This window comes from Salmo trutta, chromosome 31, assembly GCF_901001165.1.
Source record: "Salmo trutta chromosome 31, fSalTru1.1, whole genome shotgun sequence".
Lineage (NCBI taxonomy): Eukaryota > Metazoa > Chordata > Actinopteri > Salmoniformes > Salmonidae > Salmo > Salmo trutta.
Window position 1 is genome coordinate 4,314,191 of NC_042987.1, and position 21,441 is coordinate 4,335,631.

Below are 21,441 nucleotides of genomic sequence, written 5' to 3' on the forward strand. Positions count from 1 at the left end.
TTTCTGCCCTGCGAGAGCTGCCCCGGTCAACTGTAAGTGCTGTTGTGTGAAGTGGAAACATCTAGGAGCAACAACAGCTCAGCCGTGAAGTGGTAGGCCACACAAACTCACAGAAAGGGACCGCTGAGTGCTGAAGCTTGTAAAAATAGTCCATCCTCAGTTGCAACACTCACTACCGAGTTCCAAACTACCTCTGGAAGCAACGTCAGCACAAGAACTGTTCATCGGGAGCTACATGAAAAGGGTGCACACGGCCAAATAGCCGCACACAAGCATAAGATGACCACGCGCAATGCCAAGCGTCTGCTGGAGTGGTGTAAAGCTCACCGTTCTCTGAAGTGATGAATCTGGATTTGGCGGATACCAGGAGAACGCTACCTGCCCAAATGCATAGTGCTAACTGTAAAGTTTGGTAGAGGAGGAATAATGGTCTGGGGCTGTTTTTCATGGTTCAGGCTATGCTCCTTAGTTCCAGTAAAGTGAAAATGTAATGCTACAGCATACAATGACATTCTAGACGATTCTGTGCTTCCGTTTGAGGAATGCCATCTCCAGTTTCAGCATGACAGTGCTGAAACACGGTCGATACAGAAATGGTTTGTCTAGATCGTTGTGGAAGAACTTGACTGGCCTGCACAAAGCCCTGACCTCAACTCCATTGAACACCATTTGAAATTAATGAACAATTTTATGCTGAAATGTCTTGAGTCAGCAAGTATTCAACCCCTTCGTTGCATGGACTCACTCTGTGTGTAATAGTGTTTATTAAGACACATGCGTCCTTCCTAAAAAGGCATCCTGGCTCAGTCTACTTTCCACCAGGCACCAATTAACCTTTCAGCAGGACAATAACAGCTAGACAATCTGGAACCTCTTTCTAAAATGATCTGCCAAAATTGTTGCAACACCTATTACTAGCCTGTTCAACCTCTCTTTTGTATCGTCTGAGATCCCTAAAGATTGGAAAGCTGCCACGGTCATCCCTCTCTTCAAAGGGGGAGACACTCTAGACCCAAAATCTTACAGACCTATATCCATCCTGCCCTGCCTTTCTAAAGTCTTCGAAAGCCAAGTTAACAAACAGATTACCGACCATTTCGAATCCCACCGTACCTTTTCCGCTATGCAATCTGGTTTCCGAGCTGGTCATGGGTGCACCTCAACCACACTCAAGGTCCTAAACGATATCATAACCACCATCGATAAAAGACAGTACTGTGCAGCCGTCTTCCTCGACCTGGCAAAGGCTTTCGACTCTGTCAATCACCGCATTCTTATTGGCAGACTCAATAGCCTTGGTTTCTCAAATGACTGCCTCGCCTGGTTCACCAACTACTTCTCAGACAGAGTTCAGTGTGTCAAATCGGAGGGCCTGTTGTCCAGACCTCTGGCAGTCTCTATGGGGGTGCTACAGGGTTCAATTCTTGGGCTGACTCTTTTCTCTGCATACATCAATGATATCGCTCTTGCTGCTGGTGATTCTCTGATCTACCTCTATGCAGACGACAGCATTCTGTATACATCTGGCCCTTCTTTGGACACTGTGTTAACAAAATCTCCAAACGAGTTTCAATGTCATACAACTCCTTCCGTGGCCTCCAACTGCTCTTACATGCTAGTAAAATTAAATGCATGCTCTTCAACCGATTGCTACCCGCACCCGCCCGCCCGACTAGCATCACTACTCTGGACGGTTCTGACTTAGAATATGTGGACAACTACAAATACCTAGGTGTCTGGTTAGACTGTAAACTCTCCTTCCAGACTCACATTAAGCATCTACAATCCAAAATTAAATCTAGAATCTGCTTCCTATTTCGCAACAAAGCCTCCTTCACTCATGCTGCCAAACATGATCCCGTGTGGCTCAGTTGGTAGAGCATGGTGTTTGCAACGCCAGGGTTGTGGGTTCAATTCCCAAGGGGGACCAGTACGGAGAAAAATGTATGAAATGTATACATTCACTACTGTAATTCGCTCTGGATAAGAGTGTCTGCTAAATGACTGAAATGTAAATGTAAACATACCCTTGTAAAACGAACTATCCTACTGATCCTTGACTTCGGCGATGTCATTTACAAAAAAGCCTCCAAAATATCCTCCAGACTACATCCAGTCTATCACAGTGCCATCCGTTTTGTCACCAAAGCCCCATATACTACCCACCACTGCGACCTGTATGCTCTCGTTGGCTGGCCCTCGGTACATATTCGTCACCAAACCCACTGGCTCCAGGTCATATATAAGTCTTTGCTAGGTAAAGCCCCGCCTTATCTCAGATTACTGGTCACCATAGCAACACCCACCAGTAGCACGCGCTCCAGCAGGTATATTTCACTGGTCTCTGCTGCCAATGACTGGAACGAATTGCAAAAATCACTGAAGCTGGACTCATATCTCCCTCACTAACTTTAAGCATCAGCTGTCAGAGCAGCTTACCGATCACTGCACCGGTACACAGCCCATCTGTAAATATCCCACCCAACTACCTCATCCCCATAGTTATTATTTTGTTGCTCTTTTGCACCCCAGCATCTCTACTTGCACATCATCATCTGCACATCTATCACTCCAGTGTTAATTCTAAATTGTAATTATTTCGCCACTATGGCCTATTTATTACCTTACCTCCCTAATCTTAATACATTTGCACATACTGTACATAGATTTTTCTATTGTGTTATTGACTGTACGTTCGTTTATCCGATGTGGCCAATTGTTGTTTTTGTCGCACTACTTTGCTTTATCTTGGCCAGGTCGTAGTTGTAAATGAGAACTTGTTCAACTGGCCTACCTGGTTAAATAAAGGTGAAATAAAAAAAAATCTAAAACATTGGCCAAATCTACACTGGAGTTGTTTACCAAGACAGTGAATGTTACAGTTTTGAATTAAATCTACTTGAAAATCTATGGAAAGACCTGAAAATGGTTGTCTAGCAATGATCAAAGCTTGAAGAAAACATACATTTTTTTGTTTTTTGTTAAAAAGACAAATGTTGCACAATCCAGGTGTGGAAAGCTCTTAGAGACTTACCCATAGACTCACAGCTGTAATTGCTACCAAAAGTGTACTGACTCTGGGGTGTGAATACTTATGTAAATGAGATATTTCTGCATTTCATTTCCAAATAAATAAGCAACAAAACCATATGTTCACTTAGTCATTATAGAGTATTGTGTGTAGATGGGTGCAAAAAAAATCCATTGAATCAATTTTGAATTCCGGCTGTAACAACAAAATGTGGAATAAGTCAAGGGGTATGAACACTTTCTGAAGGCACTGTGTTTTTTTTGGGGGGGGGGCCCTAGTGACCGGGGGCCCTAAGCGTCGGCTTATGTCGCTTAAACCCAGGGTCGGCCCTGAGTGCACTACTTTGGACCAGAGCCCTATGGTCAAAAGTAGTGCACTATGTAGGGAATAGGATGGCATTTGGGATACAACATTTTCTTTTGAAACACATGATCATCTGGGGCAAGGCCGCAATTTGACAGACTTCTACAACTTCTTTTGCTAATGTGTTTTAATGCATGAGTGAGCGAATGAGGGATTGCATTTTGCTAATGGATTAAATTAAAAACGATAGACTTGTAAACACATAACACTTATGCTTTTTTTCTGGCAGAAACCTAGTCATTACATTTGCTGTCCACATCATGTCATTTCATATCTTGAAACAATTCAATAGGATCAGATTAAAAATAATGCTTCTGAAAGAACAGGTAAATTCATACTCAATCTTGGAGTTTAGATTTAATTGAAGCAGGATACACAGCAACAAAGAAAACTGGTAGGGAGATTGACAAATCATTATACTTCATACCGGTGCAGTTAACTTTTTAACAGTACAAAAATAAAGATTCTATATTTTCACCACAAAAGCAATTGTGGCAAATTACTTTGAGTCAAAGAGTAAAGAAAGCATAGAAATAAACTAGTGAGAATATATATTGCCTCTATTCATGTTTATGGCATATAAAACTTTACACTTAAGGTATCTAAATCACACTGTATGCTACAGAACAATGAATTTGTTAGTCCAGTGATATGGCTCTCTGGGTAACTCTGCAGTTAAGCTAATTTGCCATTGAAAAGGCAGCAAACATTTCAAAACAGGAATGTGCTTTACAATAGCCCAAATGGTATCAACTGCCCCAGGAACAAAAAAATGACTCTACTTTTAAATACATCGTTAGCTGTGCATATGAGAAAAAAATTCCAAAACAAAATCAGAGGATACAGTATGCCTTGTCATTAGAAAATATAGTAGACAGTAATCATGTAACAAATTATAGCATACATTCTTGCTTACACAAAAACAATCATGTTAGCGAGTAACAGAGTGTTCTGGTTGGGATATTGTGTAAGCTAGGGGGGTACACACTTACATTTGCCATACAAAAACAAATATTTTTAACAGGTAGAATGAAAGAAAGGCTTAGCAGTCTTGAGCACAGAGCGCATACTGGGTTTATATTTGCACTTGGTGAGAGATGCAACATCAAATTTCGAAACATATTTACCATATTTGAGCAGTGAATACAGAAAACTGGGAGAGCATCCATGTGAAAACTACACAAACAATCCTTATTCAACAAATATACTTAAATACCCATGTACATAAGGATACATACATAACAAGATTAAATCAAACTCATAATAATAACCCCACTCTCTAACAGATCATTTTGACAAGCATGTATTACACTTAGGCTTAAACCTAAGATTTCTAATGTAGGAATAAGAACTCATTTGTCAACATATTTGTCTGCAAACCGAAATGAGATATTGCACCTCCCTGAACAGAAAACAAAACAATAACACAGAAGAATAACAGGATTAAATAAGAAATTAGACACCATACCAGGAATTTAGTACAAAAGAAAACCTTTTTTCCAACAATAATACATTACATTTCAATCTCTCAACAACAAAAAAATTCTAGGTAAAAACACAAATCAACACAAGCACAAACACATGCTTAAAACATAGTTCACAAAAACAAAACTGTCATTATACTCAATACTCAAGACTGCTAAGCCAATACCATTTTATTGCTAAAACTGGACAAAATAGATTATACTGCATTTTGTTCAAAGCCACACCGATACATTTTAAGTTCAAGTTTGATCAAAAAAAAAAAAAAATATTCTCAAGACCAGAGGGTATTCCAAATTGCCCAGTAAAATATCAGTTTTTAGGTAAAAAAAGAAAAGAAAAAAAGAAAAAAAAAAGAAAAAGAAATATAGATTTTCGTTAAATATTTTTTGTTATTCTATAGCTAGTGCATTACAAAAAGGAAAGGTAAGCCGCAAAGTGTTGAAAATATACTTTAGAAACCTCAATAGTACTGTTAATAGTTCTGTTTTCATCATCTCAATGATTCCAAAATCTTCATAAGATGGGCGTCCATTCTAATGCTCCTGAAAGATATTACAAAGAGGAAAATGTTATGTAGTTTACCATGCATTCATTCATGCAACAGCACACACCAATACACACATGCCTGTAAACTTTTCAAGACTTGGCTTTAACATATACAGTGCCTTCAGAAAGTACTCCGACCCAATTTTCAGGCTACCCAAGAGGAAACGCTGGCATTACAGAGGTAAGGGGGGGTCCTGGCGAGATTAAGGCAAAAGGGAAAACCGGCCACCTCTTCCCTCCATTCTACTGGCGAATGTACAGTCACTCGACAATAAGATGGATGACCTCCAATTGTGGATTTGCTAACAACGGGACTCTCGAAACTGCAATATTCTTTGCTTTTCTGAAACATGGTTCTCGGACAAGATACCCCCATGGCTATCCAACTCAATGGATTCTCCATTCACAGGGTGGACAGGACAGTGGAGTCGGGGAAATCCGAGGCGGGGAGGGGTTTCCCTCCACATCAACTCCAAGTGCTGTGCTAACTCCAAAGCGGTGGAAGTGTCGACCCACTGTTCACCGGTCTTGGAATACCTGATGGTCAAATGCCGACCCTTCTACCTCCCGAGGGAGTTTTCAGCTCTTATCGTGATTGTTGTATACATTCCACCTCAGGATAAGATAAATAACAAGCTGGCACTTAACGAACTGTACAAAGCCATAAACAATCAAGAAAACCTACACTACCGTTCAAAAGTTTGGGGTCACCTAGAAATGTCCTTGTTTTGGAAGAAAAGCAAATTTTTGGTCCATTAAAATTAGAGGTCGACCGATTAATCGGCATGGCTGATTAATTAGGGCCGATTTCAAGTTTTCATAACTATCGGTAATCGGCATTTTTGGAAGCCGATTATGGCCGATTACATTGCAATCCAGGAGGAGACTGCGTGGCAGGCTGACCACCTGTTACACGAGTGCAGCTTCAAAAGGACCTTGCGGCTGCAAGGAGCCAAGGTAAGTTGCTAGCTAGTATTAAACTTATCTTATAAAAAAAACAATCTTCACATAATCACTAGTTAACTACACATGGTTGATGATATTACTAGGTTAACTAGCTTGTTCTGCATTGCATATAATCAATGCGGTGCCTGTTAATTTATCATCAAATCACAGCCTACTTCAACTCCGCCAAACGAGTGATGATTTAACAAAAGCGCATTTGCAAAAAAAGCACAATCGTTGCACAAATGTACCTAACCATAAACATCAATGCCTTTCTTAAAATCAATACACAAGTAAATATTTTTAAACCTGCATATGTAGTTAAAATAAAATAATGTTAGCAGGCAATAATAACTAGGGAAATTGTGTCACTTCTCTTGCGTTCAGTGCAAGCAGAGCCAGGGTATATGCAGCAATTTGGGCCACCTGGCTCATTGAGAACTGTGGGAAGACCATTTCTTCCTAACAAAGGCCGTAATTCATTTGCCAGAATTTTACATTATTATGACATAACATTGAAGGTTGTACAATGTAACAGCAATATTTAGACTTAGGATTGCCACCCGTTCGATAAAATACGGAACAGTTCTGTATTTCACTGAAAGAATAAACGTTTTGTTTTTTTGAAATTATAGTTTCCGGATTAGACCATATTTATGACCAAAGGGTCGTATTTCTGTGTGTTTATATTATATTATAATTAAGTCTATGATTGATATTTGATATAGCAGTCTGACTGAGCAGTGGTAGGCAGCAGCAGGCTCATAAGCATTCATTCAAACAGCACTTTACTGCATTTGACAGCAGCTCTTAGCAATGCTTGAAGCACAACGCTGTTTATGACTTCAAGCCTATCAACTCCCGAGATTAGGCTGGCAATACCTACCGTAATTTCCGGACTATTAAGCGCACCTGAATATAAGTCGCACCCACTGAATGACATTTTTTTTTTTATTTTGAACATAAATAAGCCGCACATGTCTATAAGCCGCAGGTGCCTACCGGTACATTGAAACAAATTAACTTTACACAGGCTTTAACGAAACACGGCTTGTAACAAAAATAAATAGGCTTTAACGAAACACGGCTTGTAACAAAAAATAAAAAATTTGCAGTAAGCTTTAGTTGTCTTTTTGCACTGAGTCAATTCCTCACGCTGCTGTTTCCAACGTCTTATCATCGACTCATTAAGACCAAGCTCCCGTGCAGCAGCTCCATTTCCTTTTCCAACAGCCAGATCAATCGCCTTCAACTTGAAAGCTGCATTTCTCCGTGTCTTTGCCATGATGAGGGTGACAAAATGACTACCGTAATCAGAATGATGGGAAGTTTGAGAGCGCTCGATTTAATCTAAACAGTAAACAAAAAAGTTATTTGACCTTAACCCGTTCGGCAATTTCATTGGTCTAATGAAAGCTTCATGCGGCCAAAAAACTGAGCACGTGACAGAATGTGTTTTTTGGGGGGAAAAAAACATTTGAAAGCGGGAAAAATCCATATATTAGCCGCGTCATTGTTTAAGCCGCGAGGTTCAAAGCGTGGGAAAAAAGTTGCGGCTTATAGTCCGGAATTTACGGTAGTTTAAAAACAGATGCCTCACAAGTCCTCAAATGGCAGCTTCATTAAATAGTACCCGCAAAACATCAGTCTCAACGTCAACAGTGAAGAGGCGACTCCCGGATGCTGGCCTTCTAGGCAGAGTTGCAAAGAAAAAGCCATATCTCAGACTGGCCAATAAAAAGAAAAGATTAAGATGGGCAAAAGAACAGACACTGGACAGAGGAACTCTGCCTCGAAGGCCAGCATACCGGAGTCGCCTCTTCACTGTTGACGTTGAGACTGGTGTTTTGCGGGTACTATTTAATGAAGCTGCCATTTGAGGACTTGTGAGGCGTCTGTTTTTAAACTAGACACTAATGTACTTGTCCTCTTGCTCAGTTGTGCACCGGGGCCTCCCACTCCTCTTTCTATTCTGGGTAGAGCCTGTTCTTGCATGGAATAGCCTTCATTTCTCAGAGCAAGAATAGACTGACAAGTTTCAGAAGAAAGTTCTTTGTTTCAACAAAATCGTGCCAGGTGTGATGGCCGTCATCGACCCAGAAGATAAGGATCTCGCTTTCCGAGGTCAACGTGAAAAAGTCATTTAATCAGGTCAACACCCGCAAGAACGCGGGGCCCTATGGTATTCCAGGGCACTTTCTCAGAGCATGCACAGAAAAGCTGGCAGGCATATTCACGGTACTTTCAACCTCTCCTTGTCCCAGTCTGTAATCCCCAAATTTTAATATGACCAGCATTATTCCTGTCACTAAGAACTCTAAGGCTTTATGGCACAACCACCCTGTTGCACTCATTTCTGTAATCAGGAAGTCCTTTGAGAACCTGATTATGGCACACATTATGGCACACATTAACTCCACCATCCGAGACACACTCCAATTTGCATACCAACCCAACAGATCCATAGATGACGCAATATCAATTGCTCTTCACACTCACCCACCTAGATAAGAGGAACACCTATAAGAGAATGCTCTTCATTGACCACAGATCAGCGTTCAAAACCATTGTCCCCTCCAAGCTCGTCACCAGATTACGACTCTGGGTCTGAACACCTCCCTCTGCAACTGGATCCTGGACTTCCTGACAGGTCGACCCCAGGGTGGTGAGAGTAGGCAACATCACCTCCGCCATGCTGACCCTCAACACAGGGGCCCCATAGTGGTGTGTGCTTAGTCCCTTCCTGTTCACCCACGACTGCGTGGCCACGCATGACTCCAACACTAGATAATGGCGCCGGAGGGGATGGCTGCTGTTTTACGGACTCCTAACCAACAGTGCTATTTGTTCGTCGTTTCGCATGGTTTGTAACTCATTTTGTACATAATGTTGCTTCTACCGTCTCTTACGACCGAAAAGAGCTTCTGGACATCAGAACAGCGATTACTCACCTCAAACTGGACGAAGATATTTTTCTTTAACGAGTCCGACGTGAAGGATATACTGCTTCCCGGAGACCAAGCCCAAATCCCCGTCATTCGCAGGGCGGGGGTGTGTGACTTTGTCAATAACAGCTGGTGCACGATATCAAATATTAAAGTCTCAAGTTATTGTTCGCCTGTGGTAGAATAGCTCATGATAAGCTGTAGACAACACTATCCACCAAGAGAGGTCACATCTATATTACTCGCAGCTGTCTACTTTCCACCACAAACCGATGCTGGCACTAATACAGCTTGTTGAGTGCAGTCTAAGGCCATAAGCAAACAAGAAAATGCTCATCCAGAAGCGGTGCTCCTAGTGGCAGGGGAATTTAATGCAGGCAAACTTAAATCTGTTTAACCAAATTTCTACCAGCATGTCACATGTGCAACCAGATGAAGAAATTCAACTCTAGACCACCTTTACTCCACACACAGAGAAGCATACAAAGCTCTCCCTCACCCTCCATTTGGCAAATCTGACTTTAATTCTATCCTCCTGATTCCTGCTTACAAGTAAAAACTAAAGCAGGAAGTACCAGTGACTCGCTCAATACGGAAGTGGTCAGATGACTCGGATGCTACGCTACAGGACTGTTTTGCTAACACAGACTGGAAAATGTTCCGGGATTCATCCAATGGCATTGAGGAGTATACCACCTCAGTCACTGCCTACATCAATAAATGCATCGACGACGTCATCCCCACAGTGACAGTACGTAGATTTCCCAACCAGAAGCCATGGATTACAGGCAACATCCACACCTAGATAAAGGCTAGAGCTGCCGCTTTCAAGGAGCGAGACATTAATCCGGACGCTAATAAGAAATCCCGTTATGCCCTCAGACGAACCATCAAACAGGCAAAGCGTCAATACAGGACTAAGATTGAATCCTACTACACCGGCTCTGACGTTCATCGGATGAGGTGGGGCTTGAAAACTATTACGGACTACAAAGAGAAACCCAGCCACAAGCTGCCCAGTGATGCGAGCGTTCCAGACAAGCTAAATGCATGTTATACTCATTTAACATTTACATTTAAATCATTTAGCAGACACTCTTATCCAGAGCGACTTACAAATTGGTGCATTCACCTTATGATATCCAGCTTTGAGGCAAGCAACACTGAAGCATGCATGAGAGCACCAGCTGTTCCGGACGACTGTGTGATCAAGCTCTCCGTAGCCGATGTGAGCAAGACCTTTAAACAGGCCAACAATCACAAAACCACGGGCAAGACGGATTACCAGGACATGTAGTCAAAGCATGCGCAGATCAACTGGCTAATGTCTTCACTGACATTTTTAACTTCTCCCTGACCGAGTCTGTAATACCTACATGTTTCAAACAGACCACCATAGTCCCTGTTGCCAAGAAAACGAAGGTAACCTGCCTAAATGATTACCACCCCGTAACACTCACATCGGTAGCCATGAAGTGCTTTGGAAGGCTGGTCATAGCTCACATCACCATCATGCCAGAAACCCTAGACCCACTCCAATTCGCATACCACCCCAACAGATCCACAGATGACGCCATCTCAATCGCACTCCACATGGCCCCTTCCCAACTGGACAAAAGAAACACCGATGTGAGAATGCTGTTCATTGACTACCACTCAGCGTTCAACACCATAGCGCCCACAAAGCTCATGACTAAGCTTAGGACCCAGAGACTAAACACCTCCCTCGGCAACTGGATCTTGGACTTCCTGACAGGCCGCCCCCAGGTGGTAAGGTTAGGCAACAACACATCTGCCACATTGATTCCCAACACTGGGGCCCCTCAGGGGTGCATGCTTAGTCCTCTCCTGTACTCCCTGTTCACCCATGACTGCGTGACCAAGCACAACTCCAACACCATCATTAAGTTTGCTGACGAAATAACAGTGGTAGGCCTGATCACCGACAATGATAAGAGAGACCTGGCAGTGTGGTGCCAGGACAACAACCTCTCAATGTGAGCAAGACAAAGGAGCTGATTGTGGACCACATGAAAAGGAGGGCTGAACAGGCCCCCATTAACAGGGCTCCCGAGTGGTGCAGCAGTCTAAGGCACTGCATCTCAGTGCAAGAGGCTTCACAACCGTCTCTGGTTCGAATCCACGCTGTATCACATCCGGCCGTGATTGGGAGTCCCATAGGGCTGCGCACAATTGGCCCAGCATTGTCCGGGTTTGGCCATCAATGTAAATAACAATTTGTTCTTAACTGACTTGCCTAGATACATAAAAAAACATTGACGGGACTGAATTGGAGCGGGTCGAGAGTTGCAAGTTCCTTGGTGTCCACATCATCAACAAACTATCATGGTCCAAACACACCAAGACAGTCGTGAAGAGGGCACAGCAACACATTTTACCCCTCAGGAGACTGAAAAGATTTGGCATGGCTCCCCAGATCCTCAAAAAGTTCTACAGCTGCACTATCGACAGCATCCTGACCGGTTGCATCACCACCTGGTATTGCTCGGTATCTGACTGTAAAGCGCTGCAGAGGGTAGTGCATACGGCCCAGTACATCACTGGGGCCAAGCTTCCTGACATCCAGAACCTTTATAACTAGGCGGTGTCAGAGGAAGCCCCTAAAAATTGTCAAAGACTCCAGTCATCCAAGTCATAGACTGTTCTCTCTGCTACCGCACAGCACGCGGAACCGGAGCGCCATGTCTAGAACCAAAAAGCTCCTAAATTGCGTCTACCCCCAAGCCATAAGACAAATGAACAACTAAACTAATCAAATGGCCACCTGGAATATTTACATTGTATCTGGGGAAGGGTATAAAACTATTTTTAGAATATTGTAAGTTCCCAAGAGCACAGTGGTGTCTATAATTGGGATAAGAAAAAAATATGGAACTACCCAAACTCTGCCTTGAACTGGTCTCCGACCAAACTGAGCAGCTGGACAAGGAGGATCTTGGTCAGGGAGGTGACCAGGAACCAAATGAGCGCTGTCATGACTACACGTGAGGATCACAACGGGTCAGATCAGCTTGGCAAAGGTGGACAAATAACCAGGCCCTCTCTCAATTGCGATTCTCACAATTGCGATTCTCACAATTCTATTTGTTTTGCGATTCAATACTGCGATTTTGAGAATTGATGTTCCAAATATAATGTTCACTATATGTCTGCTGCAGAGAGGGTATGAGAAAACAAGTTTTGATCAGTCAAGGAAATAGGTGCTGAAAACATGTTGGCTCACTATTTAAAAAGAAAATGGAGAATAAGCTATAGGATGAAATGTTTTACAGTTCCAAAAATATATACTGCTCAAAAAAATAAAGGGAACACTTAAACAACACATCCTAGATCTGAATGAAAGAAATAATCTTATTAAATACTTTTTTCTTTACATAGTTGAATGTGTTGACAACAAAATCACACAAAAATAATCAATGGAAATCCAATTGATCAACCCATGGAGGTCTGGATTTGGAGTCACACTCAAAATTTATGTGGAAAACCACACTACAGGCTGATCCAGCTTTGATGTAATGTCCTTAAAACAAGTCAAAATGAGTCTCAGTAGTGTGTGTGGCCTCCACGTGCCTGTATGACCTCCCTACAACGCCTGGGCATGCTCCTGATGAGGTGGCGGATGGTCTCCTGAGGGATCTCCTCCCAGACCTGGACTAAAGCATCCGCCAACTCCTGGACAGTCTGTGGTGCAACGTGGCGTTGGTGGATGGAGCGAGACATGTCCCAGTTGTGCTCAATTGGATTCAGGTCTGGGGAACGAGCGGGCCAGTCCATAGCATCAATGCCTTCCTCTTGCAGGAACTGCTGACACATTCCAGCCACATGAGGTCTAGCATTGTCTTGCATTAGGAGGAACCCAGGGCCAACCGCACCAGCATATGGTCTCACAAGGGGTCTGAGGATCTCATCTCGGTACCTAATGGCAGTCAGGCTACCTCTGGCGAGCACATGGAGGGCTGTGCGGCCCCCCAAAGAAATGCCACCCCACACCATGACTGACCCACCGCCAAAGTTTGCAGACAACACAACAGTAGTGGGCTTGATAACCAACAATGACGAGACAGCCTACAGGGAGGAGGTGAGGGCCCTCGGAGTGTGGTGTCAGGAAAACAACCTCTCACTCAACGTCAGCAAAAAAAAGGAGATGATCGTGGACTTCAGGAAACAGCAGAGGGAGCATCCCCCTATCCACATCGAAGGGTCAGCAGTGGAGAAGGAGGAACATTTTAAGTTCCTGGGCGCACACATCATAGACAAACTGAAATGGTCCACCCACACAGACAGTGTGGTGAAGGTGGTGCAACAGCGTCTCTTGAACCTCAGGATGCAGAAGAAATGTGGCTCGTCACCCAAAACCCTGACAAACTTTTACAGATGCACAATCGAGAGCATCCTGTCGGCTGTATCACAGCCTGGTACGGCAACTGCACCCCCATAAACCGCAAGGCTCTCCAGAGGGTGGTGCGGTCTGCACAACGCATCACCGGGGGCAAACTACCTGCCCTCCATGACACCTACAGCACCCGAAGTCACAGGAAGGCCAAAAAAGATCCTCAAGGACAACAACCACCCGAGCCACTGCCTGTTCACACCTCTATCATCCAGAAGGCGAGGTCAGGACAGGTGCATCAAAGCTGGGACCAAGAGATTGAGAAACAGCTTCTATCTCAAGGCTATCAGACTGCTAAACAGCAATCACTAACTCAGAGAGGCTGCTGCCCACATTGAGACACAATCACTAGTCACTTTAAACAACGCCACTTTAATAATGTTTACATATCTTACATCACATGTATATACTGTATCTACTGCACCTTCCCTATGCCGCACGGCCATCGCTCATCCATATGTACATATTCTCATTCACCCCTTTAGATTTGTGTGTATTAGGTAGTTGTTTGGGAATTGTTAAGATTATTTGTTAGATATTAGTGCACTGTTGGAACTAGAAACACGAGCATTTCGCTACACTCGCATTAACATCTGCTAACCACGTGTATGTGACCAATAGAATTTGATTTGATCAACCAAAGGAATCTCTTTGTTCACAGACTTGGCCCGCAAAAAACTAACGTGGATAGTGGAACAATAATTCTATCATCAAGAACGTGGGTAATGATAAGTGGGGACCTAAAGAATAATCATGTCATTGTTTTCATTTTGTGATGACATTAGTAAGGTTATGAAGGAAATACTGTAACTTGAAAAGTATTTACACTTCAGGTATGAAGTCTCCATCTAATAAGATAATTGTTTTTGAGAATACCTTGCACAATAACAAGCCACGCCTCGAGTGAAGTCAGAAGAGTGTGTCAGTGTGATGGAACCGCCTTTTTCGACCAGAATGCTTAAAAGGACTGGCTAAGAATTAACATATCAGACCAAAGAGACTGAGACCGTGGTCCACACGTTGAAATGGTTAGAAACTCAAACTCTCGTCACGAGGTGAAGAAAATGAACTTATCAGACCAGGACACCGCCAGTCTATAGCTGGGCGTATAAAGTTTGGAACTTTGACCATCTACCCGAGGAAGAGGAGAAGGAAACTCCCCTCTAAGACAATCACGGGTTCGGCTAAGTAGCTGTTCTTAAGAAACAGCCCATTGAAGCCACAAACAACTAAGGACAATCAGAGCAGGTACAAGGTACAAGGAAAAGCTCACCAAACCAACACTCTTCCGAAGGAGGGCTCACTTCGACAAAGAAACGGCAAACGGCATTCAACGCGTAAATACATTCATTACTTCATATTCCGAACGGGCAGCAGTTCGTGTGCAAGGTATATGATTAATGTGAGGACAGTCCTAGAATGTATCACTTTGTCTCCCTCTCTCTTCCCCCTCTCCATCTAACGTTATGTTGTAACAAGCCATCATATCTTGTCAGTCCACTTTGTCTCATGTAAGTGTGTATTCGGTCTTATTTAGTTAGCTAGTAGATAAATAATTAAACCAATTTGTATGGTACGCAATGATCAGTAAAGCTGGGGTTCTTGCAGATGCAAGGTTACGATAGTTCAAAATGAGACTTACATGAGGTAATGATTAATAAGTGACTTATCGATATATAACTTATCTTCTAGAGTTGAATTCGGGAGATGGTAACTCGTTAAACCACTTCTTCCGTGGTGCCCCAAATTCCTAATGAGTTAATTGTTACATGATTAATAACATTTCAAAAAAGGTCGTAATTATTATATATTTTTTAAATCGGGTAACAATTAAATGTAGTTAGTTTATTAAATAAATCATCAGATTAATATAAGTCAAGTCACGACAGCACTGACAGAACAACAGAGTTCATTGTATGAGATGGGAGAACTTGCAAGAAGGACAACAGTCTCTAGAGCACTTCACCAATCTGAGCTTTATGGGAGAGTGGCCAGATGGATGCCACTCCTGAGAAAAAGACACGACAGTACGTCTGGAGTTTGCAAAAAGACACGTGGGGACAAAAATGTAACTCTTTGTCCTGAATGCAAAGCACTATGTCTGGAGAAAACCAGGCACAGCCTATCACCCTCTTAACACTATCCCTACCATGAAGCATAGTGCTGGCAGCATCATTCTATGGGGATGCTTTTCAACGGCAGGGACTTGAAGACTGGTAAGGATAGAGGGAACAATGAATGGAGCCAAATACAGGGAAATCCTTGATGAGAACCTGTTACAGAGTGCAAACGACCTTAGACTGGGGCAAAGATGTACGTTCCAAAAGGACAATGACCCCAAGCATACAGCCAAAGCAACGCTGGAATGGCATTAGAACAATAATGTGAAAGTCCTTGAGTGGCCCTGCCAAAGCACAGACTTGAATACCATTGAAGCTGTTCACCGCCGCTCCCCATCTAACTTAAGAGTTTGAGAAAATCTGCAAGAAAGAATGGGACAAAATCCCCAAATCCAGATGTGAAAAGCTGATAGAGACATACCAAAGACGACGCAAAGCTGTAATCACCGCTAAAGGTGCTGCTACATTCAGGGTTATGTAAATTAGATAATTCCTTTTCAATAAATGTGCTAAAATGTCTAAAAACAGGTTTTCACTGTCATTATGAGGTATTGTGTGTAGTCAATTAACTCCATTTTGAATTCAGGCTGTAACACAACAAAATGTGTAATAAGTCCAGGGGTATGAATACTTTCTGAAGGCACTGTATATTTAAAGGCAGAGCTGTTTAGAGACAGTGCTGTGTTGAGAGGCAGAGACAGTGCTGTGTTGAGAGACAGTGCTGTGTTGAGAGGCAGAGACAGTGCTGTGTTGAGAGGCAGAGACAGTGCTGTGTTGAGAGGCAGTACACTGTTTTGGGGTAGAAACAGAGATATTTAAAGACTGAGGCAGAGACAGAGCGGTTTAGAAGCATAGCTGTTTAAAAGCAGAAAATCTGTTTAGAGAACGAGAAGCGAGAGACCGAGCTGTTTAGAGGCAAAGACAGAGCGGTTTAGAGACAGAAACAGAGCTGTTGAGAGAGACAAATAAACTCAGCAAAAAAAGAAACGTCCTTTTTTCAAGACCCTGTCTTTCAAAGATAATTGGTAAAAATCCAAATAACTTCACAGATCTTCATTTTAAAGGGTTTAAACACTGTTTCCCATGCTTGTTCAAGGAACCATAAACAATTAATGAACATGCCACTGTGGAACGGTCGTTAAGACACCAACAGCTTACAGACGGTAGGCAATTAAGGTCACAGTTATGAAAACTTAGGACACTAAAGAGGCCTTCTACTGACCCTGAAAAACAGCAAAAGAAAGATGCCCAGGGTCCCTGCTCATCTGTGTGAATGTGCCTTAGGCATGCTGCAAGGAGGCATGAGGACTGCAGATGTGGCCAGGGCAATAAATTGCAACGTCCGTACTGTGAGACGCCTAAGACAGCGCTACAAGGAGACAGGATGGACAGCTGATCGTCCTCGTAGTAGCAGACCACGTGTAACAACACCTGTACAGGATCGGTACACCCGAACATCACACCTGCGGGACAGGTACAGGATGGCAACAACTGCCCAAGTTACACCAGGAACGCACAATCCCTCCATCAGTGCTCAGACTATTCGCAATAGGCTGAGAGAGGCTGGACTGAGGGCTTGAAGGGCTGTTGTAAGGCAGGTCCTCACCAGACATCACCGGCAACAACGTTGCCTATGGGTACAAACCCACCGTCGCTGGACCAGACAGGACTGGCAAAACGTGCTCTTCACTGAGGAATTGCGGTTTTGTCTCACGGGGTGATGGTCGGAGTCGCGTTTATCATCGATGGAATGAGCGTTACACCGAGGCCTGTACTCTGGAGCGGGATCGATTTGGAGGTGGAGGGGCATCATTGGACTGAGCTTGTTGTCATTGCAGGCAATCTCAACACTGTGCGTTACAGGGAAGACATCCTCCTCCCTCATGTGGTACCCTTCCTGCAGGCTCATCCTGACATGACCCTCCAGCATGACAATGCCACCAGCCATACTGCTCGTTCTGTGCGTGATTTCCTGCAAAGACAGGAATGTCAGTGTTCTGCCATGGCCAGCGAAGAGCCCGGATCTCAATCCCATTGAGCACGTCTGGGACCTGTTGTATCGGAGGTTGAGGGCTAGGGCAATTCCCCCCAGAAATGTCCGGGAACTTGCAACTGCCTTGGTGGAAGAGTGGGGTAACATTTCACAGCAAGAACTGGCAAATCTGGTGCAGTCCATGAGGAGATGCACTGCAGTACTTAACGCAGCTGGTGGCCACACCAGATAGTGACTGTTATTTTTGATTCTGACCCCCCCTTTGTTCAGGGACACATTATTCCATTTCTGTTTGTCACATGTCTGTGGAACTTGTTCAGTTCATGTCTCAGTTGTTGAATCTTATGTTCATACAAATATTTACACATGTTAAGTTTGCTGAAAATAAACGCAGTTGACAGTGAGAGGACGTTTCTTTTTTGTTGAGTTTACAATGCTGTTTAGAGACAAAAAGCTGTTTAGGTCATGTTTAGAGAAACGTTTTTTAGGGGCAGACAGAGCTGTCTAGAGGCAAAGACCACTGCTTAGAGAGCTGTTTAAAGCCATTGTGAGTATAAGTTTGGCTGTGTTGTACATTACCTGAAGACCTGGGCCCTGGGTTGCCTGTGCACCCGGCCAAAGGTATGCTCCCTGCTGCCTGTAATACTCTGCCACAGCCGCGCTGTATTCTGGGAGCGAGCTCTGCTGCTGAGATGTCTGACCTTTTAGGGCACAAGCGTAAAGACATTGTGAGAAAACAGCATCAAATAACGCTATCACAATCCTATTTGTAACCTTGACTATGTCTAAAGACAACTGACAAAATGAATGAGCCTACAATTTCTTATATTAATCCTCCCATGCTTTGCTGTAGTCATGGACAATAATCTGAGCATGGGTTATTTGGCCTGCAATCACAGAAAGGGCCATTAAGGTGGACATGGATAATCATAATCATCTGCAATGTCTACTACTGGGGATATACTGCACTAAATGCTGAACCAGTTGCACTAAATTGTCACAATAAAGCAAAGTTACTGAAAAACAAAACTCAATAATGCATTTGTTCGAAAAGTCATATGGGTAAGACAAGGTTTGTACGGTCTCACGAGCACTTGCCTAGCTTTTTATAATACTGCTCCCATGCTTTAGAGTAGTCCATCTGGCCTGCTTGGGGTCCATTGTGACCTGTACCCAAATAATACAACATTCTATTAAACATATGACAAATACCAGTGTATTTAAGATGGGCTCTAACATTTGGGGATATGTTCTTGCTATACAGCATTTGGCCCAAACCTGTCAGAAGTCACTTGATTCGGTGAATAGTAGTAAACTTATGTTTTAATTTTCCTCAGAAGCCCTTCTGACAATTTCCTGACAATTTTTTTGTGTTATTTGTAGAACATGTCTGTTTCGCCAACGAAATTGGTTCAAGCCATAGTAGACTACCCCTTTCAATTGGCTTACAAGCAAAAGAGGAGTGGATGAACACGAATGTGTACCTACTAGACCTGGTTCATTCTAGGGCTGCATGATTAATCCAATTCACATCGAAATTGCAATATTGACACATACAATGTCCATATCGCAAGAGGCTGTGTGCGATATTTTGAAACACCCCTCGGCCGCGTGCAACATCTGTTTCTATAGTTTACTATAGTTTACTCGAGGGGTCTCTCATTGTCCTCCAGTTTCCACTAGTTACCACAGCCACAAAGTCAAAATTGGCTATATTGTAAAGATTCATTAACATTGCTTTTTGGTCTTGATTTAAGGTTAGCACCATGGTTAGGTTTAAAATCAGATTTTAAGAAGATAAATATTAGAAATAGGTAGGATTTATGATTTTGTAGCTGTGGTCAAACAGGCAAAGTGTCAATACAGGATTAAGAACTATCGCTGGTCAGATGTAGCAGGGATGGAAAACTAATACGTATTACAAAAGGGAAACCCAGCCACGAGCTGCCCAGTGAGGCAAGCCTACCAGACAAGCTAAATGCCTTTTATGCTCGCTTCGAGGCAAGCATCACTGAAGCATGCATGAGAGCACCAGCTGTTCCGGATGACTGTGTGACAACGCTCTTGGCAGCCAACGTGAGCAGACCTTTAAACAAGTCAACATTCACAAAGCCGCAGGGCTAGACGGATTACCAGGACGAGTACTGAAAGCATGTGCGGACAAACTGGCAAGTGTCTTCACTGACATTTTCAACCTCTCCTATACCTACGTTTCAAGCAGACCACTATAGTCCCTGTGCCCAAGGAAGCGAAGGTAACCTGCCTAAATGATTACCACCCCGTAGCGCTCACGTCGTTAGCCATGAACTGCTTTGAAAGGCTGGTCATGGCTCACATCATCATCATCATCCCGGAAACCCTAGACCCACTCCAATTCGCATACCGCCCCAACAGATCCACAGACGACGCAATCAATCGCACTCCACACTGCCCTTTCCCACCCGAACAAAAGGAACACCTATGTGAGAATGCTGTTCATTGACTACAGCTCAGCGTTCCAACACCATATTTCACACAAAGCTCATCACTAAGCTAACGACCCTGATGGGCAGCCCCCAAGGTGGTAAAGATATGCAACAACTTAGTCCCCTCCTGTACTCCCTGTTCACCCACGACTGCAACACCATCATTAAGTTTGCTGATGACACAACAGTGGTAGGCCTGATCACCGACAACAATGAGACAGCCTATAGGGAGGAGGTCAGAGACGCCAGGGCAACCACCTCTCCCACAATGTGAGCAAGACAAAGGAGCTGATCGTGGACTACAGAAAAAGGCAGGCCAAACAGGCCCCCATAACATCAACGGGGCTGTAGTGGAGCGGGTCGAGAGTTAAGTTCCTTGGTGTCCCATCACCAACAAACTGTCATGGTCCAAACACATCAAGACAGTGTTGAAGAGGGCACCGACAACACATTTTCAGCCTCAGGAGACTGAAATTATTTGGCATGGGTCCCCAGATCCTCAAAAAGTTCTACAGCTGCACCATCGAGAGCATTCTGACTGGTTGCATCACTCCCTGGTATGGCAACTGCTCGGCATCTAACCGTAAGGCGCTACAGAGGGTAGTGCGTACGGCCCAGTACATCACTGGGGCCAAGCTTCCTGCCATCCAGGAACTATATACTAGGCGGTGTCAGAGGAAGGCCCAAAAAGTTGTCAAAAAGTCTCCAGTCACCCAAGTCCTAGACTGCTCTCTCTGCTACCACATGGCAAACGGTGTGGGAGCGCCAAGTCTAGGACCAAAAGGCTCCTTAACAGATTCTACCCCAAGCCATAAGACTGCTGAACAATTAATCAAATGGCCACCCGGACTATTTAAATTGACACCCCCTATTTGTTTTTATACTTCTGCTACAAGCTGTCTATTCTCTATGCAGTCACTTTATCCATACCTTCATGTACAAATTACCTCGACTAACCTGTACCCCGCACATTGACTCGGTACCGGTACCCCGTGTATACAGCCTCGTTATTGTTATTTTATTGAGTTAATTTTTATAATTTTTTACTTTAGTTTATTTAGTAAATATTTTCTTAACTCTTTCTTGAACGGCATTGTTGGTTAAAGGGCTTGTAAGTAAGCATTTCACGGTAAGGGC

General features: G+C 43.5%; 1 protein-coding gene across 3 annotated transcripts in view; it reads right to left on the minus strand.

Moving 5' to 3' along the window:
• Positions 1-3,721: 3,721 nt before the first annotated feature.
• Positions 3,722-21,441, minus strand: part of LOC115169374 (far upstream element-binding protein 3) — an 87,597-nt gene continuing 69,877 nt past the window's right edge. Inside the window, exons 16-18 of one of the 3 annotated variants that reach the window (XM_029724935.1) lie at positions 18,938-19,006; positions 18,419-18,540; positions 3,722-5,421 (exon numbers count right to left, since the gene is read on the minus strand). In XM_029724935.1, coding sequence (XP_029580795.1) covers positions 5,413-5,421; positions 18,419-18,540; positions 18,938-19,006 — 200 coding nt within the window. In that variant the 3' untranslated portion in view covers positions 3,722-5,412. The remainder of the gene's footprint in view (positions 5,422-18,418; positions 18,541-18,937; positions 19,007-21,441) is intronic. The other 2 variants (XM_029724936.1, XM_029724937.1) reach the window with 2 other exon arrangements.